Here is a 27,738-nt window from a genome sequence, read left to right as displayed (position 1 = left end):
CACCCACGGGTGGCACAGGGATGGCTCCGGCGGGGGGGGCACACCTGGGGGGGGGGGCAGCGCCGTGGCACGCCGTGGGGAGGGGTCTCAGCCGGGACAGCCCCTCCCACGGCGGACCCACGGCGTGCCCCCCCCCCGGGGCCGCCGCACCGGGGCCGCCTCCCGCGCCCCCCCCACTGCCGCGCCCGGTGGGGGCGGGACGGCTCCGCCCCGCCGCCGGGAAAGGGCGGGCAGCACCGGGACCCGGCGGGCAACATCGGCAGCATCGGTAGCACCAGGACCCGGCGAGCAGAAACGGCACCACCGGCAGCACCGGGCCGAGCCGGGCCGGGCAGCTGCGCCGGCCCCGCCGCGCCACGCCGGACCGCGGGCCGCGGGTGAGCAGCGCCGGGGATGCCGCGGGGCGGCGGGAGGAGCCGAGCGGGAGCGGAGGGGCCCGGATGGTCTCAGCCCCCCCGGGGGGCGGCAGCGGGCTGTCCTGTTGGGGGGTGCCGTGGGGTGGGGGGGCCCTGTGGACGCAACGGGGGGTGATGGGGGACGGCGGTGGGGGTGGGTGGCAGGCCGTCCCAACTCCCCCCCCCAAATCCCGGCTTGCCTACCTGCCACCATGTGCCCTACACTCCCCCCCCACCGCCCGAGCACCCTCGGGCCTCGCAGGGTAACCCGGTGCCCCCCGTGGCGTGGGGCAGGCTCCGGGCGCTGGCACGGCCGTGCCCCACGGCTGCCCACCCCCAGGGGCACGTGCGCCCCCCCCGCCACACGTGCACGGGCAAAGTCCCCACGGCCGGGGCTGCCACCGCTGCCCGCCTGCCCCACACCGCTGCCCCTGCCCCTACTCCGTGGGGCGCTGGTGCTGCCCACGGCGGGGACACCCCGCGCGGGAGGGCAGCGGGGTGGAGGGGCACCCGCGGCCCAGCCCCACGGCAGCCTTCAGGGAAGCCACGTGCTCGCTGTTGGGGACGGGGAAGTCCCCCCAGTGAAGAACTGCTCTTCCTCGCCATTCATCACCGAAGTGAAGAAGGCTGGAGGAGCTGGAGCGGGGCCCGAGCCAGCCCCGCGCCCCGCCGGACTCGGGGTCCCTTGTTGCTGGGGTGGGGGGGGGGGGTCGTGCCCTGCCCCCCGGTCAGGGCTCGGGGTGAGCTGGGGGGACACGGCAGGGCCAGCGCAGCTGGGGTCACCGGTGCCAGGGGTCCCGGACCCTCCTGCTCCCCCACAGAGGACTCACCAGTATGGGGGGCTCGCCATTGAGGGGGGGCTCACCAGTAGGGGGGGCTCTCCAGTCTGGCCGGGAGACACCAGTATGGCTCCGACACACAGATATGGCTTAGGGTGGCCGGTATGGCTAGGATACACCGGTATGGCTTGGGGAGACCGGTATGGCTGGGACACAACAGTACGGCTTGGTGGCAAATGACACCCACAGCGGGTGTCTCGGGGTGCCCCAGGCAGTGACACCCGTGACAGGGTGTCTCAGGCTGTCCCTGGCAGCTGCCCACCACGGCAGCAGGGTCTCACCGGCAGCGCCGGGAAGGCGACAGCCCCCGGCTCCCCACGGCCCCCCGGTGCCCCCCCCAGTGGGTGCCCTGGCCCCTGCCCCCCCGCGGGGTGGCTAAAGATAGCGCAGCCCCCCCGGGCCGCGGGGTCCAGCACCAGCTGGCTGAGGTGCCGGGTTAATCTTTAGCCGCCCGATCGCTGTAATGAGGCCTCATTAACGGCCATTACACCGGCCAGAGCAGACCGGCTGTGGGACGGTGACGCGGTGACACGCTGACGGGGGGCTTGGTGCAGCGGGTGCAGAGAGCCTGCAGGTGAGTGGGACGGGGGGATGTGGGTGACAGTGATGGGCCAGGGGACATGGCCTTGGTGCCTGCAGCACCTGGCTGTGGGTCGTGCCGGTGACACCGAGGGGGTCCCAGCCACGTGGGTCAGGGCTTGAAGGGATGGACGGGGTGACAGGGTGCCCAGGTGTCCCCTGGGTGCGTGAGCTCGCCAGGAGGGTGACGGGCCCCCAGCAGTTTAGTGACAGTGTCTCCAGTGTAGTGGTGGGGTCTCCAGGGGGTGACAGTGTCCCCAGGGGACATGTCAGGGTCCCCAGGGGGTGTGCTGGGGCCCCAGGGGTGTGTTGCTGTCCCTGGGGATTGTGTCAGCCTGCCTGGCAGTGTGCCAGCGTCCCCAGGGAGCCTGCCAGGTTCCCAAGGGGTGTGCTAGGGCCCCCTGGCGGCACGTGCCAGGGTCCCAGCGACTGTGCCAGGTCCCCAGGGGGGTGCCAGTGTCCTCAGGGGGGGTGTGCCAGGCTCCCAGCCACTGTGCCAGTGTCCCCAGGGGGTGTGTGGCAGTGTCCTCAACGTGCATACCAGGGCGCTCGGCAGCTCGCCATCGTCCCCAGGGGCTGTGCCAGGGACAGGCTGGAGTGGGGAGATAAGGAGGCTGCGGAGGGGGGGGGTCCCGGCGCAGCAGCGGGGAACCGAGCCACTATCGGGTGCCGGCAGCCCCAAGGGGCCCATTGGTGCTCCCAGGAGGCTAGTGCGGGGGGGCCGTGCCGGTGGTGGGGTGCGGGTGTGCATGGTGCGGGTGTGCACTGCTTGCCCCAGGCACCCCTTGCCAGGGTCCAAACTCCGCTGCAGCGACGGTGACAGTGACAGCAGGAGAGCCTGGCCTCGTGCAGGTGGGTGAGGGTGTGCTGGGGCGCAGGAGGGGTGCCAGCACATGTGCACGTGTGTGCATGCATGTGCACACGTGCGCATGCATGTGAACACGTGCACGCATGTAAGCACGTGTGCACAGGTGTGCAACGCCCCAGCTGCAAGCAGGGTCCTTGCCTGTGCCCTGGCATGCGCAGGGGATCGGTGCCAGCCGCTGGCACTCGGGGACAAGGGGCAGAGCTGGGACCACGGTGGCCTTTGCCCGGGTGGCCACGTGCAGCCACGTGCCCCCGAGCCCCCTGCTCTGGGTGCTGGGTGGGTGCAGGGGGGTGTCACCACATGAGTGCCAGGCGGGGTGTGATGCCCTGGTGTTTGTCACCCCACAGGTGCAGCGGTGACACCCCAGGCCGGTGCCATGGCGGGGGGTGGCGCGGGGGCGGCCAAGCGCCTGGGGACCCTCCTCTCAGGGCTGCTGGAGTGTGGGGCCTTCTGCGGCATCATCTTTGGCTGGGCCTCCCTGGTCTTCGTCCTCAAGGACCTGGGCTACTTCAAGGACCTGTGCCAGCCCACCGCCACCCCCAGCCCCAACCGGACCCTGCTGCCCGGTAGGGTCCCGTCCCCTGGCCACCGCTGGCCACCGGCCACATCCCTGCGGTGGCGTGGCCTCGCTTTTGTCCTGCCTCGTGTCCCCCATGTGCCTGTGTCCTGGGGTGCTGCTGGCCCATGTCCACGTGGTGCCGGTGGCCCGAGGTGCCACATGTCCCCATTGCCTGGTGCCCTGTGGTGCCCCAGGTTCCCACTGTCCTTGTCCCTGGGTCCTCACTGTCCCCATGACCTGTGGTGCCCCATGTCCCCACTACTTGGTGACCTATAGTGGCCCATGTCCCCACAGTCCTGGTGACCTGTGGTGCCCTGTGTCCCTGCAGTCCTGGTGCCCCAGGTCCCTATTTTTCCCGTCCCCTGCAGCACCCCGTGCCCCTGCTGTCCTGGTGCCCTGTGGTGCCCCACGTCCCTGCTATCCCTGTGCCCACATCTCCACTGTCCCCATGCCCGTGTCCCCGCTGTCGCTCCTGTCCTGATGCCCTGCGGGACCCCATGTCCCCACTGTCCCTGTGCCTGCATCCCCACTGACGGCCGCCCTGCAGACTGCAGCTGGCAGGATGAGCAGTTCTCCCTGGTCTTCACCATCGGCTCCTTCATGAACAACTTCGTGACCTTCCCCATGGGCTTCATCTTCGACCGCTTCGGCACCACCGTTGCCCGCCTCATCGCCATGTGAGTGGGTGTGTGGGGGGGGGCAGTGCTGGCAGGCAGGGCTGGGGCTCCCATGGGTGCCTGGGGGGGTGAGGGCTTGTTGTTAGGGTGCTGGTGGCGGAGGCTGGGCTGGGGGATGTTATCAAGAGTGGGGTGGTTATCAAGGCAGCCAGGCAGGGTGGGGCAGGCAGGGCCCTGCCTGCACTGCGGGGGGCACCCATGCTGGCTGGGGGGGCACCCATGCCAGCCCAGGGTGCTGCCTTCGGGGCACTTTGGGGGTCACAGCCCATCCTGGCAGCTGTCCGCCAGTGCCACCAAATGTCCCCAGCATGTCCTATGCCCCCCACAGTCCCAGGGGCCCCCCATTGCCCGCAGCCCCCCCCAAACACCCTCAGGTGTCCCCGATGTCCCCAGGGCACCCCCATAACCATAGGGGCCCCCCATGTCCCCCTGTCCCTTGGCTCTGGGGTGCCAGGCGGTGGTGGGGTGCCCATGAAGTGGTGGGGTGCTGGGTGCCAATGCGACAGTAGCGCTGGGGCACGGGGGTGCCAGCTGCCCCTCAGGGTCCCGTCCCCATGTGTCACCACTGTCCCCACGTCTCAGCTCCCTCTACACTGGCGGGACCCTGCTCGTCGCCTTCTCCACCCCAGGTGAGACCCTGTGGTCACTGGGTGCTCCAGCGCTGGGGGGGCACCTGGTGGGGACCCCCCCTTGTCCCTGCTGACCCCCATGTCCCCAGAGCTGGCAGTGCTGCTCTTCCCGGCCATGTCGATGCTGTCGGTGGGCGGCATCCTCCTCCTCCTCACCAACATGCAGGTGAGTCCTCCCAGCACCCTGACCCCCACCCGGGGGCTGGGGCAGCCTGCCCAGTGCTGGGGGGTTCCTAATGGTGAGGGGGGGGTGTCCTTCTGCGCCAGGTGGGCAACCTCTTTGGGAAGTACCGCTCCATCATCATCACCCTCTACAACGGAGCCTTTGACTCCTCGTCCGCCATCTTCCTCATCATCAAGGTGGGGGTCAGGGGGCAGACGTGGTGGTGCCAGGGGGGTGGTGCTGGTGCCCCCAGGGGCCTGTCCCCAGCTCAGGCACCGCGGGGAGGGCTGGGGACAGAGTGGGGAACATTTGGGTCACAGCTGGGACAGCCGGGGCCACAGCCAGGGACACACTTGGGGCCACAGTCGAGCCACCACTGGGGCCACGTGTGGGGACACAGCTGTGGCCCAGGGGTGGTGGCATGTGGCCGGTGTGGGCCAGTGGCTCAGCCTGTTGCCGTCCCCGTCCGCAGGTGCTGTACGAGCATGGGCTGTCCCTGCGGGCCATGTTCCTCTTCATGGCGGCCTGTAGTGCCTGGCACCTGCTGCGCACCCTCTTCCTCATGCCCCGCACCCACATCCCCTACCCTCTGCCCCCTGCCTACGACTACGGGTAGGGGGGCCCAGCCTGCGCCCCACGGGGCAGCAGTGCCTGTCCCCTGGGGGGGGTGGCGGTGGTGGTGCCTGTCCCGCGGGTGGTGGCGGTGCTGTCCTGTGGATGGTGGCAATGCCTGTCCCATGGGTGGTGGCACTGTCCATCCTGTGGATGGTGGGTGGCGGTTCCCATCCCATGGGTGGTGGTGGCGGTTCCCATCCCATGGGTGGTGGTGGGTCCCATCCCGTGGGTGGTGGTGGTGGGTCCCATCCTGTGGGTGGTGGGTCCTGTCCTGCAGGCGGTAGCAGGTCCCATCCCGTGGGTGGTGGTGGGTACTGTCCTGCTGGTGGTGAGGTGCGGGGGGTGACGGGGTGGGTGGTGCCGCAGGCTGCGGTGCCCGGGGCGGTCCCAGTCATACCGCACCTACGAAGAGAAGCGCCCGCCGGGGGAGGCTGGCCCCGAGGAGACCCCCCTGGAGCCCAGCGCCCCCAGAGGTGCCAGAGGTGGGGCTTGCCGGGGGGGGGGGGGGGCCGCGTGGGAGGGGCTCATCTGGGGTGGGCGTGGTCATGTTGGTGACTGGCATGTATGTGAGGTGGGTGTGGCTGCAAGGGCGAGCTGTGGGCCTAGCTATGCAGACGAAGGGGGTGTGGTGTGCGGGGGGTGTGGCTGTGCGTGGGTGTGGTCAAAGGGTGGACGTGGCTATGCAGATGAAGGGTGTTGCCTAGGCTGGGTGTGGCTGTGCATGGGTGTGGTCAAAGGGTGGGGCGTGGCTATGCAGATGAAGGGCATTTGCCCGGGCTGGATGTGGCTATGCACGGGTGTGGCTGTAGGGTGGGCGTGGCTATGTAGACGAAGGGGTGTGGCCATGTAGGTGGATGTGGGGGGAGCCTCCAGTGGGTGGGCCCGGGGGCGGGCGCGTCTGGGCATGTCCCCACCCCTGACCCCTGGGGCGCAGGCGATGGGGACCCCCCCGGGGTGTCCTTCAGGGCCTGCGTGTGCTCGAGGGTCTTTGCCTGGCACGTGGCCTGGCTCTCCGTCATGCAGCTGCGCCACTACCTTTTCATCGGCACCCTCAACCCCCTCCTCGACCACCTGGCCCGCGGAGATTCCCACCTGGGTAGGGCACGGCCGCTGGGACGGGACGGGGGGGCAGGACCGGGGACACCCAGGTGGGGTCTAGCCCCCGTCTGCCCTGATGCCATCTCCCCACAGTGAGCACCTACACCAACGCCTTTGCCTTCACCCAGCTCTGCGGGGTGCTCTGCGCCCCATGGAACGGCCTCATCCTCGACCGACACAAGCGGGGCAAGAACCCCCGCCCCGAGGGTAACCAGCCCCAGGCCCCCCACCCCCCCCCAGGCCGCCCTGGTCCCTGGGGAGCATCCGTCCTGCCGATGTCCCCCCCCACGCCCTCAGCAGGGCTCGTGGCTGGGTGCCACCACTGCAATGCCCTGACCCTGCCATGCCCACAGGAGCCCTCGGGGTGCTGGCTGACCTGCGGGCATCCGTGCTGTCGCTGGTGGTGACGGTGACGCTGTGCGTGCTCTTCTCGGTCTGCGCGGCAGTGCCCATGCTGCCCGTCCAGTTCGCCACCTTCGTGCTGCAGGTGCTCAGCCGCTCCTTCCTCTACGGGGGCAATGCTGCCTTCCTGGCCATCGCGTGAGTCCTGTGGCCACTGCCGCCGCGGTGGCGGGGGATGGGGCAGTGGGGTCAGGGGGGTGGTGGCGAGGGTCAAGGTGGTGGGGTCAGGGTGGCAGGGGACTGGGCGGCAGTGGCAGGGGATGGTGGCAGGGTCATCATGGGGGTGGCAGGGAACAGGTTGCGGGGGTCAGGGCAGGGGTCAGGGTGGTGGGGTCGGGGGGGTGGCAGGGGATGGGGCAGGGTCATCATGGGTGTGGCAGGGGACAGGGCGGGGGGATCAGGGCTGGGGACAGGGGGGTGGGGACAGGGTGGTGGTGGCAGGGGATGGGGATGGGGCAGGGTCATCATAGCGGTGGCAGGGGACAGGTCAGAGGTGTCAGGGGATGGTGGCAGGGTTGGGGGGTGGCAGGGGACAGGGTGGCAGGGTGGGAGTGTCAGGGTGTGGAGGTGACGCATTGGTGGCCGGGCAGGTTCCCCCCACAGCACTTTGGGAAGCTGTACGGGCTGGCTATGGCGCTGTCAGCGCTGGTGGCCCTGCTGCAGTACCCCTGCGTCGCCCTGGTGCGCGGGCCGCTCAGCGGGGACCCCTTCTACGTGAGTGTCTGCCCCACGGCTGCCCCCTGGAGGGATGGGGTCCTGCCCCATGGTGGGATGGGGGTCCCAGCCCTGGTCTATGGCAGGTTCAGGATGCTGGCCCATCGTAGGGTGGGGGTCCTGCTCCTTGGGGAATGGGGGTCCTGCATCTAGCACAGGGGGCCTGAGGGGGCTGTGGGGCTGGCCTGGGGCACCCCCTTGGGTGGCGTCAGCCCCCCGGCCCCATGCCCTGACACCCCCCCCCCAGATGAACTTGGGGCTCATCGCCGTGGTGCTGGTGGCCTTTGTCAGTCCCGTGGTGGTGGTCTGCGAGTGCCGGCGGCGAGCCAAGGAGCTGGGAGCTGCTGGCACCCCCCTCACAGCACCCCCAGGCAGCAAGACCCCCGCCGAGATGCCCCAATGAGCCCCATGCCTGTGAGCTGCTGGCGCAGCACCCAGCACCTGCTGCGCCCCATTTTTCTATTGGACTTTGGGGGTGGTGGTGCTGTGCCAGCGGGACAGGGTGTGTTTGCAGGGGGGGAAATAAATATTGATGACCCCTCTGCTCACTGTGCTCCTCCCTCCCAGCGCCCCCAGCCACTGGGGCTTCTCCAGTGTCTGCTATGGGGTTGGGCACCCAGCCTGCCTCCCAGGGCTGGGGGGCACAGACCCCTCCCCATGGAGCCCCGGCACACATGGACACACAGCCTCAGGGCATCTCTGGTTTACTGGGTCAGGGATAGGGGCCACCATGGATACCCGGTCCCTAGTGGTGCCATGGCAGCACCCCTGGGTGCCCTCAGTACTGGCAGATGAAGGGGTGCAGCTGGGAGCAGAGCTTGCTTCTCCAGAGCCCATCTGGGGACAGGGGCCAGCGTCAGTGTCATGGGGTGGCACCCAGTGCGCCCCAGTGCCCTGTACTCCCTCTCAGTGCCCACTCCTGTTGCCCCCAGTAGTCCTGTGCCCCCCTCCCACTGCCACCAGTGGCCTGTGCCCCCAGTAGCCCAGTGCCCTTCCCAGAGCCCCCAGTAGTCCTGTGCCCCCTCCCACTGCCCCCTCCCACTGCCACCAGTGGCCTGTGCCCCCAGTAGCCCAGTGCCCTTCCCAGAGCCCCCAATAGTCCTGTGCCCCCTCCCACTGCCCCCTCCCATTGCCACCAATGGCCTGTGCCCTTCCCAGTGTCCCCAGTAGTCCTGTGCCCCCCTCCCACTGCCCCCTCTCATTGCCACCAGTGGCCTGTGCCTCCTCCCAGCACCCCCTTCCCATTGCCCCCAATAGAGCTGTGCTCCCCACCCAGTGCCCAGGTGCCCTGGCACAGTGGGTGGGGGGTGCAGGTGCCCTCACCGCAGGCGCTGAGAGTGGTGCAGGTGGTGAAGAGGCGGTGGGGGTAGGTGGGCGCCCAGTTGGCGTAGTTCCAGGGGCTGGCGTCCTCCCAATGTGACCCCCACTTCCCCCCCTGCCGCAGAACCTCCTCAGCACCCAGCACCTGGCACACAGCACCCCATACACAGCCCCTCACCCCCAAAAACCAGCCCCAGCACCCATACCCAGCCCCAGCACTCCAGCCCCAGCCCTGACACCCATTCCCCTCACCAGCTCCAGCACCCAGCTGCAGCACTTCTTAGCCAGTCCTAACACCAGCCCCAGCACCCCATAACCAGCACTCAGCTCCAGCACCCCGTAACCAGCCCCCAGCTCCTGCACCCATACCCAGCCCCAGCACCCCATACCCAGCCCCAGCAGCCCACACTCAGCCCCAGCCCCATTCCCAGTCCCAGCACCCACACCGAGCCCCAGCCCCACTCCCAACACCCCGGGTGGGGGCTGGACCCCCCTCACCCAGCGGCCGGTGACAGCCCCGATCCAGAGCTTGCGGTGGTGGGTGTAGGTGCGCGCCAGGTTCAGCAGCTGCTGGTTGCGTGCGGCGCTGTGCACTGAGGCCAGCTGCCCCCGCAGCACCTCCCGGCAGTACCACTGCGGGACAGGGCATGGCTCAGCACCCTGCAGCACCCACCGGGCACCCACCAGCACCCCAAGTCCCCCCTCACCTGGGCGCCAGTGTAGGTGTGGGCTGTGGTCACCACCTTGTAGTGAAACTGGTGGCCCTCCTTGGCCATGCCGGGGACCTGCTGGGAGTGATGGGGGGCTGGCATGGGGGAGAGGGTGAGGGCTGGCACTGGGAGAGTCCCTCTGCCACCCACCACGAGCCCTGGGGCACAGGGCACCAGCCAGTGTGGTGGGCACGGCACTTCTGCCGGGTGCCTGGGGTGTCCAGGGGACTCGGGGGAGCAGGGGGTGTCCCTGCGGGGTGAGCAGCGTGGCAGGCACTTACCGGGATGGCTGGCGGAGGCCATGCCCAGCAGGGCCAGGACGAGGAGCAGGTAGGGCTGCATGGCGGGGCTTGGGACACCAGCACTCTCAGGCACCCTCAGGAGATGCCATGTCCCCGGTCACCCTCTGCCACCCCTGGGGCCACCTCCACATGCCTTGTGCCCTTCTGCCACCCCCAGCGTCACCCCATTCTCCCCACATCCCCTGTGCCACCCCCCCGCCCCATGCCCCAGTGTCGCTCTGCCACCCCCGGTGCCATCCCTGTGGCCCCGGCACTCTCGTGCCACTCCAAGTCCCCCTTGTCCCTCTGCCACCCTGGTGCCACACTGGGTTTCTCAACCCCATCCTGCCCCTCTGCCCCCCACCCCATGTCCCCACTGTCCCTCTGCCATCCCCAGTGCCACTGCGTGCCCCAGCCTCTCTGCCCCTGGTGCTGCCCCCACACCCCACAGCCCCTAACCCCCCTGTGCCCCCCATGTCCCTGGTTCCCTACTGCCATCCCCAGGCCACTCTGTTCCCTCCCAGGTGCCCCCCAGCACACCAAAGCCACCCATCCCAGCCTCAGGGACACCCAGCCTGGTCCCCAGCCCCAGCAGCTGGGGACAGTCCACCCCGCTGTCCCTGTCCCTGTCCCCACTCCTCACCTGGGACTTGGGGGGGTCTGCCCACGGTCACCCTTATAGCGATGAGAGGGCCACATGTCCCCAACCACAGCCTTGCGCCACACCAGCCTCAGCCCCACTGTGGCCCCCACCTGCCAACCTCTGGACAGGAGTGGGGGGGCACCCTGGGGGGCCCTGCCTGCACCCTGCCTGGCCGGTGCGCAGGGTGCATTTGGTCCAGGGAAGGGGGCTGCTGGGGTGGGGGGGTGCACAGGCGTGGGGTGCAGGGGGTTAGGGCATGGGGGGTGCAGGGGTTTAGGGGGCATGGGGCCCAGGGATGAGGGGGTGTGGGGGGCATGGGGCACAGGGTGGGAGTTGCTGGGGTGGGGGGCGCATGGGGGAGGGGGCTGCTGGGGTGGGGGGTGCACAGGGCATGGGGATGGGGGCTGTGGGGTGCAGGGGGCCCAGGGGAAGGGCTGTGGGGTGCTGAGTCACGAGCCCCATGGGGCCGGAGGGCAGGGGCCACCCCGGGGGGGGGCATGCCGAGAGGGCTGTGGGCCAACGGCCGGGCCGGACTCTGGGGGCCGCGGCCGTTGGGGAGGAAATGGCCCTTGGGCAAGCGCTGCCCGGCGGGAGATGGTATCAGCACCCCAACCCCCCCAGCACCCCCTCAGCACCCCCCCACCCGCGGGACTCGCTGCACACCACACGCCCACCCCTACAGACCCCACCCCTGGGCCCTGCACCCCTCAAACTCGAGCAGCCCCATCCCGTGCACCCCACAGCCCTGCAGCCCCCACCCCAGGTGCCCTGTACCCGCCAAACATCCATGGCACCCACCCCCGTGCCCTGTGCACCCCACACCCCCGCAGCACCCCCCCACTTCTGCTCCACGCAACTCCCCCAGCAGCCCCCACCCTTGTACCGTGTGCCCCCCCCCCCGCAGACCCCTGTCCCCATTCCCCAGGTGCCCCGTGGGTGCCCCACGTGCCAGGCAGGACCAGGCAGGGTGCAGGCAGGGTCCCCCCTGGGGCCTCCCCCCGCCGTCCCCAGCAGTTGGGGGGGGGGCCAGGCCGGGGTGGCGTAAGGCTGCGGTGGGGACGTGTGGCCCCATCACCCATATAAGGGTGACAGCGGGCAGAGCCACCCAGCCTGCAGAGGACGGAGACCCCCAAGTCCCAGGTGAGGAGCGGGGGATGGGGACAGCGGGGTGGGCTCAATCTCCAGCTGCCGGGGCTGGGGACCAGGGTGGGTGTCCCTGGAGCTGGAACGGGTGGCTCTGGGGTGCCAGGGGGACATGGAGGGGAGGACAGGGTGGCACAGGGTGCCCAGGGGACAGGATGGCCTGGGGATGGCAGTGGGGAACCAGGGACATGGGGGGTACGGGGGGGCTAGGGGCTGTGGGGATGGCCCCAGGGGTGGCAGAGAGTGACCGGGGACACGGCATCTCCCGAGAGCGCCCGAGGGTGCCGGTGTCCCCAGCCCTGCCATGCAGCCCTGCCTGCTCCTCGTCCTGGCCCTGCTGGGCATGACCTCTGCCAGCCATCCCGGTGAGTGCCTGCCACGCTGCCCACCTCACGGGGACACCGTGGGGACACCGTGGGGTCCCCCACACCCTGTGTGCCCCGGGGTGACGCCCGCCGGTGCCCCCAGCCCCTGACAGCCCCGAGATGGACAAGGCAGCGTTGGAGGTGCTGGAGGAGGACGCCCGGTGCCCGCTGCAGAGCGAGACGCGGGCGCTCAGTGTCGCCAACCCGCTGGGCGCCAGCACCTTCCGCTACGTCATCGTCACCCGTTGCCAGAACTTCCACAACGCCCAGGTGGGCAGAGGATGGGCGGGGGGGTTTGGGGGCACCGCGTGCCACCCGGGTGTCCCTGTAACCAGTGTGTGTCCCTCTCCGCAGCACATCTGTGCCCGGTGCTACCGCGGGCGCCTGGCCTCCATACACAGCTACAGCCTCAACAGCCTCCTGCGGCGCCAGGCACAGCTCAGCACCAACCGTGGGCAGGTCTGGATTGGGGCCATCACCCAGCCCGTGGTAAGGGACCCCCCTGCACCCACCGCCCCACCCTGTGCCCCTGTCCCCAATGCCCACCCTGGGTGCCCCAGCCCTGTCCCCCTGTCCCCAATGCCCAACTTTGGGTGCTCCAGCCCTGTCGCGCTGTCCCCAGTGCCCACCCTGGGTGCCCCAGCCCTGTCCCCCTGTCCCCGGTGCCCAATTTTGGGTGCCCCAGCCCTGTGCCCCTGTCCCCCGTGCCCACCCTGGGTGCCCCAGCTCTGTTGCCTGTCCCCAGTGCCCACCCTGAGTGCCCCAGCCCTGTCGCCCTGTCCCTGGTGCCCAACTTTGGGTGCCCCAGCCCTGTCCCCCGTGCCCCCCCCGGGTGCTCCTAGCCCGTCCCCTACCCCGTTGTCCCCCAGGCCCCCCATGCCTGGTGCCGGGGAGTGTCCCCATGCCCTTGACCCCCTCTGTGCAGGGCAGGACCGTGCGCTGCTGGTGGGCTGACCAGAGCCTCTGGAACTACTCGTACTGGCTGCACGGCTACCCACTGCACTCCCACCGCTACTGCACCTCCCTCTGCACCAACAGTCAGTGGGGCAGGGGGGGCACCCAGGGCCTTGGGGGGGCTGTGCTGGGAGCCTCTGCCTGTGGGTGGGTGCAGAGGATGCTGGGGAAGCCTCGGGGTGGGGAGGTGGTACCCCGGGGGGGGGGGGCTGGTGGCTGGTATAGGGTAGTTTGGGGGAGCTGGCACCAGGGGGGTTTAGGGTTGGGTCCCTGGGGGTTTGGGTCTGGTCCCTGGGACAGTGGGTGCTGTTGGATGCCAGAGCTGACCCCCCCCCTCTTCCCCCCCCCAGATGGGCGCTGGAGAAGCGTGCGCTGCGAGGTGAGGCTGCCCTTCATCTGCGAGTACTGAGGGGCTCAGCCCCCCCAACGGTGCCCCCCAGCCCTGTGGTCCCCCCAGCCACCCCCCTGCTGCCGCCCCCCCCCACTGGCCCCACGGTGGAGGGGGCTGCACCCCCACCCTGGATCTCAATAAAGTATCAGCTTTCAGCACCCATCTCTGTGTTTGGGCCCTGGGCAGGTGGGTGGGGGGTCCTGGGGGGCCCCAGCGTGGGTGCTGGGGCTGTAACAGGGGCAGTGGGAAGCACCCTGGGGTACACAGTGGGGGGGAGGTTTGGGGACAGGGGTGTCCCTTGTACCCTGCACAGCCCCTGCATGGGCAATGGGGGGGCACAGGGGTCCCTCCCCGGGGGCTGTGGTGGCACCCTGACAGCAGATCCCATGGCCACCCCCAAATCGGTGGCGTCACCCTGTCCTCCCCTTACTCTGCCCCTGCACCCCGACCCTTCCCATCAGAACCCCCCGTAACCGCCCCTCACCCCGCCCCTCGCACAGGCTGGAGATGGATGGGTGCTGCAAGCCAAAGGTTTATTGGGGTGGGGGGTGCAGCCCCCCCACCGTGGGGCCGGCTGGGAGCAGGGAGGTCCTGGGGGGGTTGCAGAGGCCCCAGCAGCCCACATGTCCCCAGGACCCATCTTGGGGGGGGTGGGGGGTGTCACCCCTGGCACCCAACAGCACCTACTGCCCTGGTGCCCACCCCAGCCCCCCCCCTCGCTGGAAGTGTGGGAGCTGCGGGGACCCAGGGGAAATGGGGTGGGACCCCCCAGACCCCCCCAGCCAGGTGGCACCTGGTGAGGGGAACACTGGGGACCTGGGTCAGGGGGTCACAATGGGGCTGGGGCACCCTGGGGACGGGGCTGGGGCACCCAGGGTGGGCATTGGGGACAGGGTGGGCAGGAGGATCCCGGTGGGGGTCCCGGTGAGCCCCTCACCCAGCTGCGGGTGCTGGCCCCAGTGCAGATGAGCAGGCTGCGGGTGGGGGCCAGGTTCCTGCGGTGACACTGGGCACACACGCACTGGGGGTCACAGGGGGCAGGGGGTCAGCAGAGCGGCACCCAGAGGGCTATGTCCCCTGTCCCCACTCCCCAGGCACCCCAGCCCTAGTGTCCACCTGGGAAGCCCTTGTGGGACATCCCTGGAGCCCTGTGCCCCTCTGCCACCCCTGGGGCCACCCCATTCTCCCCACATCCCCTGTGCCATCCCCTCCACATCCCTCATGTCCCTCTGCCACCCCCGGGGACACCCTATCTTCCTCACCCCCATCCTCCCCCCTCAGCCACCCTGTGCCCCCACTCTCCCGCCGCCATCCCCAGTGCCACCCTGTGCCCCATCCCCTGTGGTCCTGCTGCCACCACTGCGGCCCCGATGTCGTCCCCATGGCCCCCCCTGCCCCACGGCCACCAGTGTCACCCACTGCCCCATATGGCCCCTGTGCCCTGTCCCACTGCCAGTGTGGGAAAGGGGGTGCCAGCCATTGGGGGGGCTGGGGTGGGGAGGGTGCGGGGGCCGCCCGGCTGGGTGCAGGCAGGGGTCTGCCCCACAGTGGGGGGCAGGTGGGGGGCTGCCCCATGGCGCCCAGAGCTAGAGGCCAAGGGAGAAGGTGCCCGAGTCGGTGGACTGCTTGTCTCGGCTGCAGCCCCCCAGCACCCCAGAGGGACACGCCGTGGGGCTGGTGGGGGGCGCAGGCATGCCAGCCTCTGGCACCTGTGGGGCAGGGGATGGGTGCCGGGTTAGTTGCTGCCCCATAGCCAGGGCAGCCAGGGGGGCTCAGGGGCACTGCCTGCAGGTCCCCCCTGGCCAGCCCCACACATCTTCCAGTGTGGCTTGATCCAGCCCCCACCCTGAGGTGACCCCGCTCTGGCCCCAGCCCCACGGCGGCCCCAGCCCCACGGCTGACCTCCTCGAACTTGCGGGCCTTGTAGTGCTCGGCTCCCTTCAGGAAGTTGAGCAGGATGATATCGCACAGCACTGTGCCCTGGGGGCGACAGCGTTGGGGTGGGGGTGTCCCACGTTATGGGGCACCCCCTGACACCCCACAGCCCACCATGGAGCCAGGCTGCCATCACCCTGGGGCTTTGCCATGTCCCCATGCCCCACGGCTATAAGGTTTTCCTCCATCCCCCTCCCAATCGCTATGGGGTATCATAGCCCTCCCTGCCCCACATCTGTGGGGCGCACAGGGCCTCTCCCAAGCTCCCCACCCCCAGGGAGATGCTGTCACACAGGGTCTGAGAACGGCCACAACTCACCACGCCGATGGAGGTGAAAGCAGCCACTGTGTTGATGAGGGTGGGGACAATGCCAAACTTCCCAGCCTGGGGGTGCAGAGACCCCCGTTGGTGGGGGGGTCCCCCCTCCCCATGGCCCCCATAGGGTCCCCAGGGAGGCCCCGAGCGCTGCACATACATTGCCGTACACCAGGACGTCGAAGCGGATGCCGAAGGCCTTGGTGAGGGTGCGGCGCTCAGTGCCGTCCGGCCAGCGGTAGTACCTGGCGTGCCTGCGCGGGGACGTGGGGGACAGGGGCCGTGCCAGGCTGCGCACACACATGTGACATGCGTGTCCCCATGCGGTGGCGTGTGCCGTACCTGAAGTTGTAGCCGGGGGCTGGGGCGGGGGGTCGGGCAAGGCCATCCAGGCGGGTGAAGGAGTAGTGGGGCAGGCAGCGCTCCCAGGCACGGTCCAGGTCGCACACCCACCCGATCTTGATGCCCAGCACCCCCCCCTGCCCCAGCCCTCAGGGTCAGCCGTGAGCTGTGGCCCCGGACCCGTGTCCCCACGTCCCCATGCCCTGCATCCCACATCCCCGTGTCCCCATGTCCCACATACCAGCATCCCCACATCCCCATGCCTGCATCCCACATCCCTGCAGGCCCACATCCCCGTGTCCCCACACCCCGTCCCATGTCCCCATACCTGTACGTCCCACATCCCCACATCCCAAACCCCATGTGCCCACATCCCCACCCCTGTGTCCCCACATCTCCACGTCCCCACGCCCCATGTCCTCGTGTCCCCACATCCTGCACCCTCATGTCCTCATGTCCCACATCCCCATGTCCCCATGTCTCACATCCCCACGTCCCATGTCTCTGCCCCCGTGTCCCATGTCCCCACGTCCCCTGTCTCACGTCCCCATGTCCTCACACCCCCACATCCCACGTCCCCCTGTCCCAACACCCCACACCCCCACGTCCCCACGTCCCTACCTCCCACACCCCACCCCCTCTGTCCCCGTGCCCCACGGCTCACGGTGGCGGCCAGCGTGGGGAAGTCCTGCCCGGCGAGGCGCACCACGTCCCCCAGCCGCAGGATGGGGCAGAGGGGCTGCTGCTCGGGGTGGAACCGGCAGCGCCCCAGCTCCCCCCTGCTGCCGGGGGGCGGCAGGTTGGCCCTAGGGGGACACGGGGGGGGACACGGCCATCAGCCAGCCGGGAGGGGGGGGGACGCGGCTCCACCGCCTGTCCCCGCGTCCCCGGTGCCGCTCACTTCTCAAAGCCGAAGAGCGGGAAGCGGATGCTGTTCTTGATGAAGAGGGTGAAGTTTTCGGCCTCCAGCATGATGGGTCTGGGGGGGAGAAGGGGGTATTCCTGGGGTGCGGGGGCACAGACCCCAGCCCCCCCCCATGCCCCCTCCCCGGTCACACTCACACATCGATGGTGTCCACCTCCGGCGGGCACCAGCCCTGGATCTCGCAGGTGCGCAGGGTCCCGTTGTAGGGGACGCAGCGCCCCGTCAGCACCCCTGCCGGAGCCCCCATCAGTGTGGCGAGCGGGCAGGCCTCAGCCCCCCCAGCCCCCCACCCCCGGGGCGGGGGTCCCCCTCACCGCTGCCCGTGGTGGGGCTCTTCCCCTGGCAGTCGCGGTCGGCTGTGCAGCGGTACTCGACTTCGCTCTGTGGGGGTGGGTTGGTGAGCCTGGGCGGGGTTGCAGGGGGACACACCCCCCGATGTCCCCCCCTGCCCGCTGCCCCCCAGCCCCGTCCGTACCTCCGGGCAGACGCCCTGTGACTGGTTCTCCGTCTGGATCTGCTTGGTGACCACCACGAACACCGAGGTGCCCTGGGGGGGGGATGTCACCGTCGCCCTGCCCGTCACCCTGACAGCCCTCTGCTCCATCCGAGAGGGAAAACTGAGGCAGGGGAGGGGCCCGGCGCCCCCTCACCTGGTGGGGGGTGACGTAGTCGGCCGTATCCAGCACCCGGCCGGCATAGCGCCCGATGCCCTTGACCTTGGTCACCACCGAGGACTCGATGACAGTGTCCCGCACCTGGTAGGCTTTCTCGTGGAGGAAGACCCAGCTGCGACAACAGCCGCAGGGGGTGACGGTGGGGACAGCCACCCCCTGGGACCTGCCTGCGCCCCGCCGTCACCCCCAGCCCACCCAGAGCTGCCGGAGCCCTGGGGAACCCGGGGCTGCCAGCCGAGCGGCTGCCGGGCCTCCGACAGGCGCCTGTCACCTGCCCGTGCCCTGCCGGTGGCTGCTGTCACCCCCCCGGGAGCACCCGGGGTCAGAGACCCCCTCCGTCACCCGCTGTGGCCTTGCTGCTGCTCCCGCCCTTCTTTGTCACCCTCACTGATGCTGTCCCCCTCCTGTCAGCCGCACCGACACGCTCTCCTGGCTGTCCCCACCGTGTCACCCGTGCCGGGCGTGCCTGACGTTCCCGGCACTGACACACTTGTCAGCCTCTCGCCTGTCCCTCCTCTGCCCCATCACCCGGCTGTCACCCGCCGCTCCTGCCCCAGCCACCCCCTCCTCCCCGCACCACCGCCCAGGCTGTCCCCTGGCCGTCACCCCCCCTCCCCCTCGTCACCCCCCGGGTGCCACCGGCAGCAGCCCCCCGTCACCCGGCTGACACTCGCTCGTCACCGCCAAGGATGTCCTGGGCGAGGCGGCGTGACGGCGGGGAGGGGGGGTCCAGGGGCGGGGGGGTCTCACCCGATGAAGTAAGCGAGGATGAGGAGCTGCACGCCGCGGTTGACGGCCCCCACCACCCAGCTCTTCACCACCACTGACTTGGTGGTCTCGTAGGAGAAGAAGTCGGTCACCCAGCGGGTGCCGGGGCGCGGGGGGGGCATGGGCAGGACAGGGCAGGAGCAGGCAGGGGTACCGGCAGCGAGGAGCGATGCGGGCAGGGCGGGAGCGGGCAGGGGTACCGGCAGCGAGGAGCGATGCGGGCAGGGCGGGAGCGGGCAGGGGTACCAGCAGCGAGGGGTGATGCCGGCAGGGCAGGACAGGGCAGGAGCAGGCAGGGGTACCGGCAGCGAGGAGCGATGCGGGCAGGGCGGGAGCGGGCAGGGGTACCGGCAGCAAAGGCTGGGGTGGGCAGGGCGGGCAGGAGCAGGCAGGGGTCCAGGCAGGGCGGGAGGCGGGCGGGGGCAGGGCGGGGGGCGGAGGCTCAGCCCGGGGGGGGATGGAGGGGGACGGGGGGTGCAGGGGGAGGGAGGGCGCAGCTGGGGGACGGGCTAGGACAGGGTGTCGTGTGTCCCCCTCCCCGGTCCGGGGGTCCCCTGCGATGCCCCCCCCCTTTGGGGCTCCCCGACGCAGGGGCGGGGCCGGGGGCAGCCCCTCGTTGGGGCGCACGGGGGGGGCCCCGCGTTTGGGGGGGGCTGGTTTGGGGGGGAAGTCCCCTCTCATGTGGGGGGTGCCCCGTCTGTGCGGGCCCCCAGCTTTGGGGGTGCCCCCCCCCACCGTGGGGGCCTCCTATTTGCGGTGCTCCCACTCTCTGGGTGTCCCCATTTTGGGGGTGCCCCGTTTTTGGGGGGGGGTGCCCCCCCCGGCCGTCGCGGTGACGTCATGGGGATCACCCAGCGCTGACCAATGGGGGTCGCGGCGCAGGGAGGCCGGCGGGGAGACCTCCCGCCACTCTATGGTGCCCGGCGAGGCAGCGCGGCAGGTGAGGCCTGGAGGGGGCGGCCTCTCTAGCCGCCCATCCCCCACCTCTATGGCGGGGGGCGGGCGCGCGGGACGCTGCGTCCACTCTAGCCGGGAGTCCTCCGGGCGCTCTATGGGCCCCGCCCGCGCCCTTGCCTCTCGGTCCTCCCGCGGTGGCGCCCAGAGCGGCTCCTCTCTGTGGCGGAAGTGGGGGCGGGTTCCGGCGACGGCGGCAACGGCGGCGGTGGCGGGGGGGGAGGCTCCGCGCGAGGTTCGTGTTGCGCAGGCGGGAAAAGTGTTGGCGGTGCGGGGGGGGCCGGGCCGGGGGGGCCGCACTGGGGCGGGGGGGGGAGGGGGAGCGGGGCCGGGACTAGGGGGGGTGGGGCAGGGAGGCGGTTGGGCCCCGGCGGGGAGCTCAGGCCGGGGGGGATTTGGGGGCTGGGAGCAGCGGGGAGGGGGGGAATTTGTGTGTGTGGGGGGAGCACCGGGGAGGGGAAGGGCAGGGCTTGAGGGACCGAGGGTGGGGGGGGCGCGGGGGAAGGCCGTGGGGCCGTGGTGCATCTGGGGCAGGGGGAGGGGGGGGGGGTCTGGGTCGCCCCCCCGCGAGTGGGTCGGTGCCATCCCGAGAGGCAGCGTCCCGGGGGGGGCGAGGAAAGCGGGGCTGGGGGCGGGAGAGAAGTTTGGTTTTGGGGGTGCCGGCGTGGCTGTGATCGCAGAGCCCGCCCCTGCGGGAGGGCGGGGAGCCATCTTCCCCCCGGTGAACCGCCTGGCTGAGCTCCGCTCACCCTCCTCTTTCCCCGCAGCTGCTCTGTCCCTGTCCCCATCCCCACCTGCCGCTGACCCGGGGCATGCCGGGCTGGGGGGGGAACTGAACCACTCGCTGCGCTCAGCCTCCCTCCCCTCCCAAAGCCCTGGTGCCTCCCCCAGCTGCCATGGCCGACACACTGGAGTTCAACGAGATATACCAGGAGGTGAAGGGATCCATGGTGAGCAAGTCGGGGGGGGAGGGGGACGGTCCCTGGGGAGCCCCACTTGGGCCCTGGCAGGTGACACATCGCGTTGAGACCTGCTCTCCCAGCCAAAACGCTGCAGGGTGCTTCCCCCACCCCGGCGTCTCTTCTGCTGCCTTGTCCTGGCAGAGGGTGTTTTGCTGATCTCGCCTGGAAGCGGGGCGCGGAGGCGCCTCGTTTCCGGGGCTGAAGTGTTTTGGAGCATCAGTGGGGGCTTTTAGTGCCAGCCCGTTGCGGAGCGAGCGAGGTTGCGGTTGGGAACGCTTCCAGGAGGAGGGAGAAGGGATGCCAGCTCTGTGCATCCACTGTGGCTGCTGCGAGAGGGTTGCCTGTTGGCTGTCAGCCTGTTCCAGCGCAGGGGAGCGGGCAGGGATGGCCTGGGGGGGTGTTGAGCGTTTCTGGGTCACCCTTAACCCTCTGGCTTTTGCAACATTGTCCCTAAAAGCCTGATGGAGCTACAGCACTGTAGCGGCACCAGGGGTGCTCGTGACTGTCTTGTGGCCTCTTGAATCCCCAGTTGAGATAGTATGGAGCGTGTGACGACTGAAACTGGTGGGCGGTTGGGGAAGCCACCTTGTTTTGCCTGGAAGGGTCATGCAGCTGCTAGTTGTGCCCGAAAGGTGGCAGTTCCCTGCTCTGGGGCTGGTGGTGTCATTGGGCTGTTCCCCTGCATGTGGGGTGAGCCACCCCCACCTCACACCTGCCTCTCCCACCAGAACGACGGGCGGCTGCGGCTGAGCCGCCAAGGTGTGATCTTCAAGAACAGCAAAACGGGGAAAGTGGACAACATCCAGGCCTCGGAGCTGGCCGAGGGTGTGTGGCGACGTGTGGCGCTCGGTCACGGCCTCAAGCTGCTCACCAAGAACGGCCACGTCTACAAATACGATGGTTTCCGGGAATCAGTGAGTCCCCCGGCCCCTGCATGCCTGGCCCGTCCTTGTCCCTGGCTGGTGTCTCTTCTCTTGCTGGCTTGCGCTTGTCCTGTGTTGAGCTGTGCTCCCTGCGAGTCTCGCAGTGCTGACCCCCCAAGAACAGCTCTGACCCCTATTTTTCTTGCTGCTTCCTTTGTGCCGGGGTGGGGCTGCGTCCCAGTTATGGGCTCTGGGCAGCAGCTGCCCGTATGTGGCGGTTTCTAACGGACGTTCCTTCCTTCTCGCCCCGGCCCAGGAGTTTGATAAGCTCTCAGATTTCTTCAAGGCCCACTATCGCCTGGAGCTGGCGGAGAAGGATCTGTGTGTGAAGGGTTGGAACTGGGGGACGGTGAGGTTCGGAGGTGAGTCGTGGTGATGCTGTTACTGGGGGAAGGGAACCTCTGTGCTGGCTGCAGCCCAAGGTGGTGGGGCTGGTCTGGTGGCTGGGAGAGTTTCCCATCACCATGGCTGTTCCTGCAGCACCCAGCCGGTCCCCTGAGCAGCGGCCTGCTTTCTAGTGGTGTCCTCGGGGACAGTGAGAATGTTAGCCATCCCAGGAAAGCAGGAGATACCTGCGGGCCCCAAATCCAGGGTGAAGATTTTGCAGGCAGGGAATGCTCAACGTAAAAGAAAGGTCGGGCTGGGAGCTGGGAGCGTCTGGCAGAGCCTGCCGGAGCCAGGGGAGCTGGTGGATGCTCCTCCCTGGTCTGAGAGCAGAGGAACATGGGAACAGACAGTTCCCTCCTGTTCATTTCTGATCAGTGTCGATCTCCGGGGCCATAGCCAGAAGGAGAAAGCCTAGAGATTTGGGAGGGAGCATGGGAATGCAGGGGGGGAGAAGAGAGGCATTGCTGGACTTTGGGAGAAGACCAAGGCTGCTGCTGGAGATGGGATCTAGGAGGATGCTTTGGGCCTGCCCCGCAGGGTGGACCTTATCCCCACCTCGTGGTGCGGTAGTTCTGATCCTGCAGTGACAGGCTGAGTCTCCCCTCCTGCCCCTGCAGGGCAGCTGCTCTCCTTTGACATCGGGGAGCAGCCAGTGTTTGAGATCCCCCTCAGCAACGTCTCCCAGTGCACGACGGGCAAGAATGAGGTGACGCTGGAGTTCCACCAGAATGACGATGCTGAGGTCTCGCTCATGGAGGTTCGCTTCTATGTGCCGCCGACCCAGGAGGACGGTGTGGATCCCGTGGAGGTGAGTGGGGGGCCGCGGGGATGGCGGGTCAGGCAGAGGTGGTAGCTGGGTACCCTCACCTGGCCATATCTCCCTTCCCTTGCAGGCCTTCGCTCAGAACGTCCTCTCCAAGGCGGACGTGATCCAGGCCACCGGAGATGCCATCTGCATCTTCCGGGAACTGCAGTGTCTGACGCCTCGCGGGCGATACGACATCCGCATCTACCCCACCTTCCTGCATCTCCATGGCAAGACCTTCGACTACAAAATCCCCTACACGACTGTGTTGCGCCTCTTCCTGCTCCCACACAAGGACCAGCGGCAGATGTTTTTTGTGGTGAGGAGGGGACGAAGGGTCTTCCCTCCCCCAGGGAACGGTGAGAAGCGATGGGTTTGGGGGATTGCAGGTCCTCACCTCCTCTTCTCTTTTCAGATCAGCCTGGATCCCCCGATAAAGCAAGGCCAGACCCGCTACCACTTCCTTATCCTGCTCTTCTCCAAGGATGAGGACATCTCCCTGACCCTCAACATGAATGAGTGAGTTCCGCTCCTGCCAGTCCACTTCCTTGACCCCCTCCCTGGATCTGTGGGCTGCAGGGAGCTGGGAGGGAGGTAACGAACCTCCTGACTTCCCATTCTCACTGTTGCCCTCTCTTTTGGCTGCGCAGGGAGGAGGTGGAGAAACGCTTCGAGGGGCGGCTCACCAAGAACATGTCGGGCTCCCTCTACGAGATGGTCAGCCGGGTTATGAAGGCACTGGTGAATCGCAAGATCACCGTGCCTGGCAACTTCCAGGGGTGAGGCATGCTGCTGCCGGCTGAGGGGGGTGTGGGTGGTGAAACATGGGATCTTCCTGCTGCTGGAAAAGACGCGGAGATGGGGAGGGATGCAAAGCGTGCCTTCTTCTCCCTAGGGCAGGAGAAGCTGTTGGTTTGGTAGTCTGAGGCCAGCGGCTTGAGATCCTCCGTGACTCTGGCAGCAGGACCGGCCCCTCTCTTTCTCATTTGTTCCTGTTGACAGGGGGAAGGGGCTCTGCGAGATTCGTGCCTCGTGCCAGGGGAGCAGCTGACGGGCTTGTCTGGGCTGCTGGGGTCCCCTGTCTCATTGTGGGGATGGGCACAGGGAGATCGTTTGCTCCCCGCGGGTGTAAGATGGCTGCATTTGCCCTTGCAGACACTCTGGAGCCCAGTGCATCACCTGCTCCTACAAGGCCAGCTCGGGGCTTCTCTACCCGCTGGAGCGGGGCTTCATCTATGTGCACAAGCCACCTGTGCACATCCGCTTTGACGAGATCTCCTTCGTCAACTTTGCCCGCGGGACCACCACCACCCGCTCCTTCGACTTCGAGATTGAGACCAAGCAGGGCACGCAGTACACCTTCAGCAGCATAGAGAGGTGGGCACGGGGCAGGCTCTCACTGTGCCTGCCGGGCTTCTCTGCACCATGAGGCGGGTGCCTTGCTGGGACCCCAATAGCCGCCCTGACTGCCCTGCCTGTCCCGCAGGGAGGAGTACGGGAAGCTCTTTGACTTCGTCAATGCCAAGAAGCTGAACATCAAGAACCGAGGCCTCAAGGAGGTACCTGCTGAGCAGGGCTGGTTCCCCGCACCCTGCTGGAACTGCTGCCCCGCCGGCTGGGGTGGGGAAAGGGCTGGGGGCTGTCTTCTCTCCAAAATTTTGCGGCTTTTCCCTTTTTTTTCACTTCTCTTTTCTCTCCTTGCCCTTGTAGAGGAAAAAGGTCCGTGCGATATCCCTTCCTCTTTCTCTTCCTTCTCCTGGTGCAGGTTTCCTCTGCATGGCCGTGGTGGTCCCTGACTAAACCCAGTAACCCTGGCATGATTTGCAAGGGGCCTCCCCCCCCTAACTCAGATAACTTTTCTGCCCCTCTCTCTGGAGCCCTGACAGGGAGAAGGAGGGGACATGGCGGGTGTCCTGTCCTCCCTGCCCTGTGCATGTGTCTGGGGCCTGCCTGGGGGCCGTGCCCACCCAGGAGCATGCTAGGAGTTGCAGTTTCCAGAGGCCAGTTGTGTGCGGGTCGGGGGAGCGTGGGGAGCGGCTCTCACACCATCTCTCCTGCAGGGCATGAAGCAGAGCTACGACGAATACGCTGACTCCGATGAAGACCAGCACGACGCCTACTTGGAGAGGATGAAGGAGGAGGGCAAGATCCGGGAGGAGAATGCCAACGATAGCAGCGACGGCTCTGGGGAGGAGACGGGTGAGGGCTGAGGCTGGGGGGCGTGAGGGAGTGCCAGGGGCGGCAGTCTTCAATGCTCAGGCTTCTCCCCCCCTGCCCCTCCTTGGTGAAGTCCTATCTGTCCTTGCCTTGCTATAAGCTGACCCCTGCACTCTCTCCTTCCAGATGAGTCCTTCAACCCCGGAGAAGAGGATGACGACGTGGCTGAAGAGTGAGTGGAGGCTGGGCAGGGGTCTGTCTGGGGGGGCTTTTGGAAGGTGCTGTTTGGGGGTTTCTTGTGGGGGCAGCAGCTGTGTGGGGCTGTGTGAACATTGGAGAATGCTACAGGCACAGCCAGTATCACTTTATAGATCCCTGGGCTTAAAAGTCTTCGAGAAGCAGGTGCAGTCCTGGGCTCGCTCTATTACGTTGACGTGATACAACTTGAAAGGGTTAGAGAGGGGCAGTCAGGGGGATCGGATGGCTCCTGGATGAGGCCTTGGCTGTTCAGGCTGGAAAAGAGAACAGCGGGAGGAGGATGGGATGCAGCTCCATAAAATCCAGAGTTGGGGGAGAAGGTGGGCGAGAATCACAGTGTCTGCACCAGCATGAAGGGCCATCGTGTGTGCTGGTGGGAGCTGGGTTCAGCCTGACAGGAGGAGGTGGGTCTTGGTGGAGTTGAGCCATGTGGCGTTGTGAGTGCCTAAAATTTACAGGAAGTCAGAAAATGATGAGCTGTGTTCGTGGAAGGAAAATCCCCTGAGAGCTGTTAAGCACGAACACAAGAGCTTCAGCTCAGGAAGCCTCCGAATTATGGGTTGCTGGAGGCTGGGGCAGTTCAGGGGCATGTCTTGCTGCCTGCTTGTTGCTGCTACGTCTCCACCTCGTGCTTCATCTTTCTGGGTGGGGGTCTTGAGCTGTTGCTGAAGCCAAGTACCTCCACACAGGTTTGACAGCAACGCCTCGGCCAGCTCCTCCAGTGGTGACGGTGACAGCGACCGGGATGAGAAGAAGCCAGCTAAGAAGGCCAAGATTGTCAAAGACCGCAAGCCTCGCAAGAAGCAGCTGGAGGTGAGAGGTTGCTGCTGACTGGTTGTGGAGAGCAGGACCTGCTCCTGGAGCATGGGTTGCTGTTCCCTGTTGGGAGCAACACCGGGAAGATGCAGGTTGCAGCCCATCAGCTGAGCTGCTTCACCTCAACCTTTTGCCATGGTCCGGTCTGGTGGCACCACCTCGCTGTGCTTTGCCCTGGGTGGGTCAGTTGTCCAAGCCTGACTTCGCTGCCTCCTGTGGATGAATCTAGGTGGAGTCTCTTCCAAAGGGTGCATGGTGCCCGCACTTAGCTAGTCCTTTTGGTTGTTGGGGGGCTTGTCTCCAGCAACCTGCCCTTCCAGCTTCCGTGGGTGTGACCTGACAACCCGTCTCCCCTGACGGTGTAGCTGAATTGATGGTGGGATGTAGGAGGCAAGCTGAGACCCAGCCCCTCGTCTTGGGGCAGCCCCAGGTCTCGAGGTCTTCAGCAAGTGGTGCTGTTCGAGGCTTTCATCCTTGTTCTCTCTGCTCCCTGCCTTCTAGAGCAAGAAAGGGAAAGACCCCAATGCTCCTAAGCGGCCGATGTCAGCTTACATGCTCTGGCTGAATGCCAACCGTGAGAAGATCAAGTCAGACCATCCTGGCATCAGCATCACAGACTTGTCCAAGAAGGCCGGGGAGCTCTGGAAAGCCATGTCCAAGGAGAAGAAAGAGGTGAGGGATGGGGCATCTGGGTTGCTCTGCTGGTGGGGAGAGCTGAGCCTGGTCTCGGAGGAGGAGGCTGGAGCTGAGGAGGCCTGGCAGGCTCTTGCTTGATCTCCAGAACCTGGTGCTTCATAGGTGGGAGGTCGGGAGGGGAGTGTGGCAGTGGGGAGGTGATGTCTTTGGGCTGGTGAGCTCTGGGGTGAGCGTAGGCATGATCCAAGGTGGCGAGGGCCGTGGTGGGAGTGGTGGTGTGGTGTGAGTGGGGATGGTGTTGGGCTCTGGTGGTGCAGGTGGTGGAGGAGGAGGAGGGGAAGGCCCCGCTAACCTTGTGCTCTTGCTGCAGGAATGGGATCGCAAGGCAGAAGACGCCAGGAGGGACTATGAGAAGGCCATGAAGGAGTACAGCGTGGGCAGCAAGTCAGAGAGCTCCAAGACGTGAGTGCGCCGAGCAGGGAGGGCTGGTGGGGAGGGTGGCAGGGCTTCGCCCCTCCGAAATTGGGCTGTTGCCCAGCCATCATGGTGCCTGAGCCTCTCCAGGGCTGGGGGCTGTGTGAAGAGCATCCTTGGCTCTGTGGTGCCAGAGACAGGGCCGGTGGGCTGTCAGCAGGGTAACACTTCTCCTCTCTCTTCCACCCTCCCAACACACGCACAGGGAGAGGTCTAAAAAGAAGAAGAAGAAGCAGGAGAAGCAGATGAAGGGGAAAGTGGAGAAGAAAGGTGCCACCTCCAAGTCTTTGTCCTCTACCAAGTCCCCTGCCAAGAACATGAGCGAGAGCTTCAAGAGCAAGGAATTTGTCTCCAGTGATGAGAGCTCCTCTGCAGAGAGCAAGAAGGAGGTAGGGCTCTTGCCTGGCTGGGGGCGTTCTACTGGCCCATCTTCCCCATGCTCTGTTTGTCTCTCTGGGAGGCGGCCCACTCCTCCCATCCCGGTAGGGGCTCTGGGACCCTCTGGTACCTCTTGTCTGTGGTATGCTGGTCACATCCCTCTGCTGTGGGTGGCCTGTCTGCTACACACATCCCTGTGTCACCACTGTCACTCCGCCCCCGTGGTGGCGCACAGGAGAGGCGGGGGAATGAGAGCTGCTGCCCTGACCTCATCCCCTGCCCACAGGACTCGGAGGAGGAGGGAGTCGCCAGCTTGCCCCCCAGCTCGGAAGAATCCGCGTCTGGCTCGGATTAGCCCTGTCCTCGGCTGGCTCCAGGCTGGTTCCCAGATCGGCAAGAGGACTGGGCGGGCCGGCCCCGCGGCAGGGACCTGGGTCTTGGGCTCTGGCCGGCTCCCGGCCCACCTTGCCATGGCTTCGCATCCTCCTGCCCCTGACGCCGAGGGCAGGGAGACACAGGAGTGGGGTAGGAGGGTACCTGGCCCCCCCCCGCCTGACCCCTCGGTGCCTGGCTGGGGGAGTGAGACCCCGTGGAGGAGGGAGGCCCTGGAGGGGCCTCAGTCCCACCTCAGCCCTGTTTGCATCAATTTATTTTTTTTTAAATACTCGGGTTTGTTTCTGTCT

The 27,738-nt window shown here is 67.6% G+C and overlaps 5 protein-coding genes across 11 annotated transcripts; 3 read left to right on the top strand and 2 right to left on the bottom strand.

The window, feature by feature from the left end:
- The first annotated feature begins 219 nt into the window (after positions 1-219).
- On the top strand, positions 220-8,082 carry SLC43A3 (solute carrier family 43 member 3). 5 transcript variants are annotated; one of them, XM_069804459.1, is made up of 14 exons: positions 220-377; positions 1,732-1,808; positions 3,029-3,247; positions 3,788-3,917; positions 4,500-4,546; positions 4,636-4,712; positions 4,814-4,906; positions 5,182-5,321; positions 5,691-5,806; positions 6,259-6,420; positions 6,516-6,629; positions 6,776-6,962; positions 7,415-7,538; positions 7,786-8,082. In XM_069804459.1, exons 3-14 carry the CDS (start codon positions 3,058-3,060, stop codon positions 7,939-7,941), a joined length of 1,536 nt encoding a protein of 511 aa, XP_069660560.1. In that variant the 5' UTR covers positions 220-377; positions 1,732-1,808; positions 3,029-3,057; the 3' UTR covers positions 7,942-8,082. The 5 variants fall into 5 exon arrangements, with proteins under 5 accessions (XP_069660560.1, XP_069660559.1, XP_069660561.1 ...); XM_069804458.1 differs by lacking the exon at positions 1,732-1,808; XM_069804457.1 differs by lacking the exons at positions 220-377; positions 1,732-1,808 and adding an exon at positions 2,520-2,665 and having other exon boundaries at positions 5,691-5,797.
- A 482-nt stretch (positions 8,083-8,564) lies between these two features.
- LOC138689423 (uncharacterized) lies at positions 8,565-10,379 on the bottom strand. Its single transcript, XM_069804470.1, is given in 3 exon segments — positions 8,565-9,028; positions 9,031-9,491; positions 9,566-10,379. Coding segments are annotated over 3 exon segments (1,098 nt in total). The 5' UTR covers positions 9,911-10,379; the 3' UTR covers positions 8,565-8,736.
- Positions 10,380-11,416: 1,037 nt separating this feature from the next.
- LOC138689421 (bone marrow proteoglycan-like) lies at positions 11,417-13,732 on the top strand. Of its 2 annotated transcripts, XM_069804467.1 has the most exons (6): positions 11,417-11,632; positions 11,906-12,000; positions 12,104-12,270; positions 12,355-12,489; positions 12,926-13,037; positions 13,305-13,732. In XM_069804467.1, exons 2-6 carry the CDS (start codon positions 11,940-11,942, stop codon positions 13,361-13,363), a joined length of 534 nt encoding a protein of 177 aa, XP_069660568.1. In that variant the 5' UTR covers positions 11,417-11,632; positions 11,906-11,939; the 3' UTR covers positions 13,364-13,732. The 2 variants fall into 2 exon arrangements, with proteins under 2 accessions (XP_069660568.1, XP_069660569.1); XM_069804468.1 differs by lacking the exon at positions 11,417-11,632 and having other exon boundaries at positions 11,842-12,000.
- Positions 13,733-14,814: 1,082 nt separating this feature from the next.
- Positions 14,815-18,563, bottom strand: P2RX3 (purinergic receptor P2X 3). 2 transcript variants are annotated; one of them, XM_069804463.1, is made up of 12 exons: positions 18,288-18,563; positions 17,514-17,649; positions 17,339-17,410; positions 17,178-17,244; positions 17,001-17,094; positions 16,840-16,917; positions 16,603-16,744; positions 15,939-16,075; positions 15,757-15,850; positions 15,600-15,665; positions 15,248-15,325; positions 14,817-15,054 (listed from the first exon to the last, which is right to left on the bottom strand). In XM_069804463.1, exons 1-12 carry the CDS (start codon positions 18,425-18,427, stop codon positions 14,932-14,934), a joined length of 1,227 nt encoding a protein of 408 aa, XP_069660564.1. In that variant the 5' UTR covers positions 18,428-18,563; the 3' UTR covers positions 14,817-14,931. The 2 variants fall into 2 exon arrangements, with proteins under 2 accessions (XP_069660566.1, XP_069660564.1); XM_069804465.1 differs by lacking the exon at positions 15,248-15,325 and having other exon boundaries at positions 14,815-15,054; positions 18,288-18,453.
- Positions 18,564-19,368: 805 nt separating this feature from the next.
- SSRP1 (structure specific recognition protein 1) lies at positions 19,369-27,716 on the top strand. The gene is made up of 17 exons (XM_069804454.1): positions 19,369-19,494; positions 20,027-20,209; positions 20,950-21,135; positions 21,401-21,506; positions 22,149-22,339; positions 22,425-22,655; positions 22,752-22,855; positions 22,987-23,115; positions 23,492-23,713; positions 23,823-23,895; positions 24,397-24,535; positions 24,680-24,725; positions 25,441-25,564; positions 26,069-26,239; positions 26,574-26,665; positions 26,883-27,066; positions 27,342-27,716. Exons 2-17 carry the CDS (start codon positions 20,156-20,158, stop codon positions 27,408-27,410), a joined length of 2,121 nt encoding a protein of 706 aa, XP_069660555.1. The 5' UTR covers positions 19,369-19,494; positions 20,027-20,155; the 3' UTR covers positions 27,411-27,716.
- Positions 27,717-27,738: the final 22 nt, after the last annotated feature.

The sequence above is a fragment of the Haliaeetus albicilla genome, chromosome 16 (genome assembly GCF_947461875.1).
Source record: "Haliaeetus albicilla chromosome 16, bHalAlb1.1, whole genome shotgun sequence".
Classification (NCBI taxonomy): Eukaryota; Metazoa; Chordata; class Aves; order Accipitriformes; family Accipitridae; genus Haliaeetus; species Haliaeetus albicilla.
This window is presented reverse-complemented; position numbering and strand designations above follow the sequence as displayed.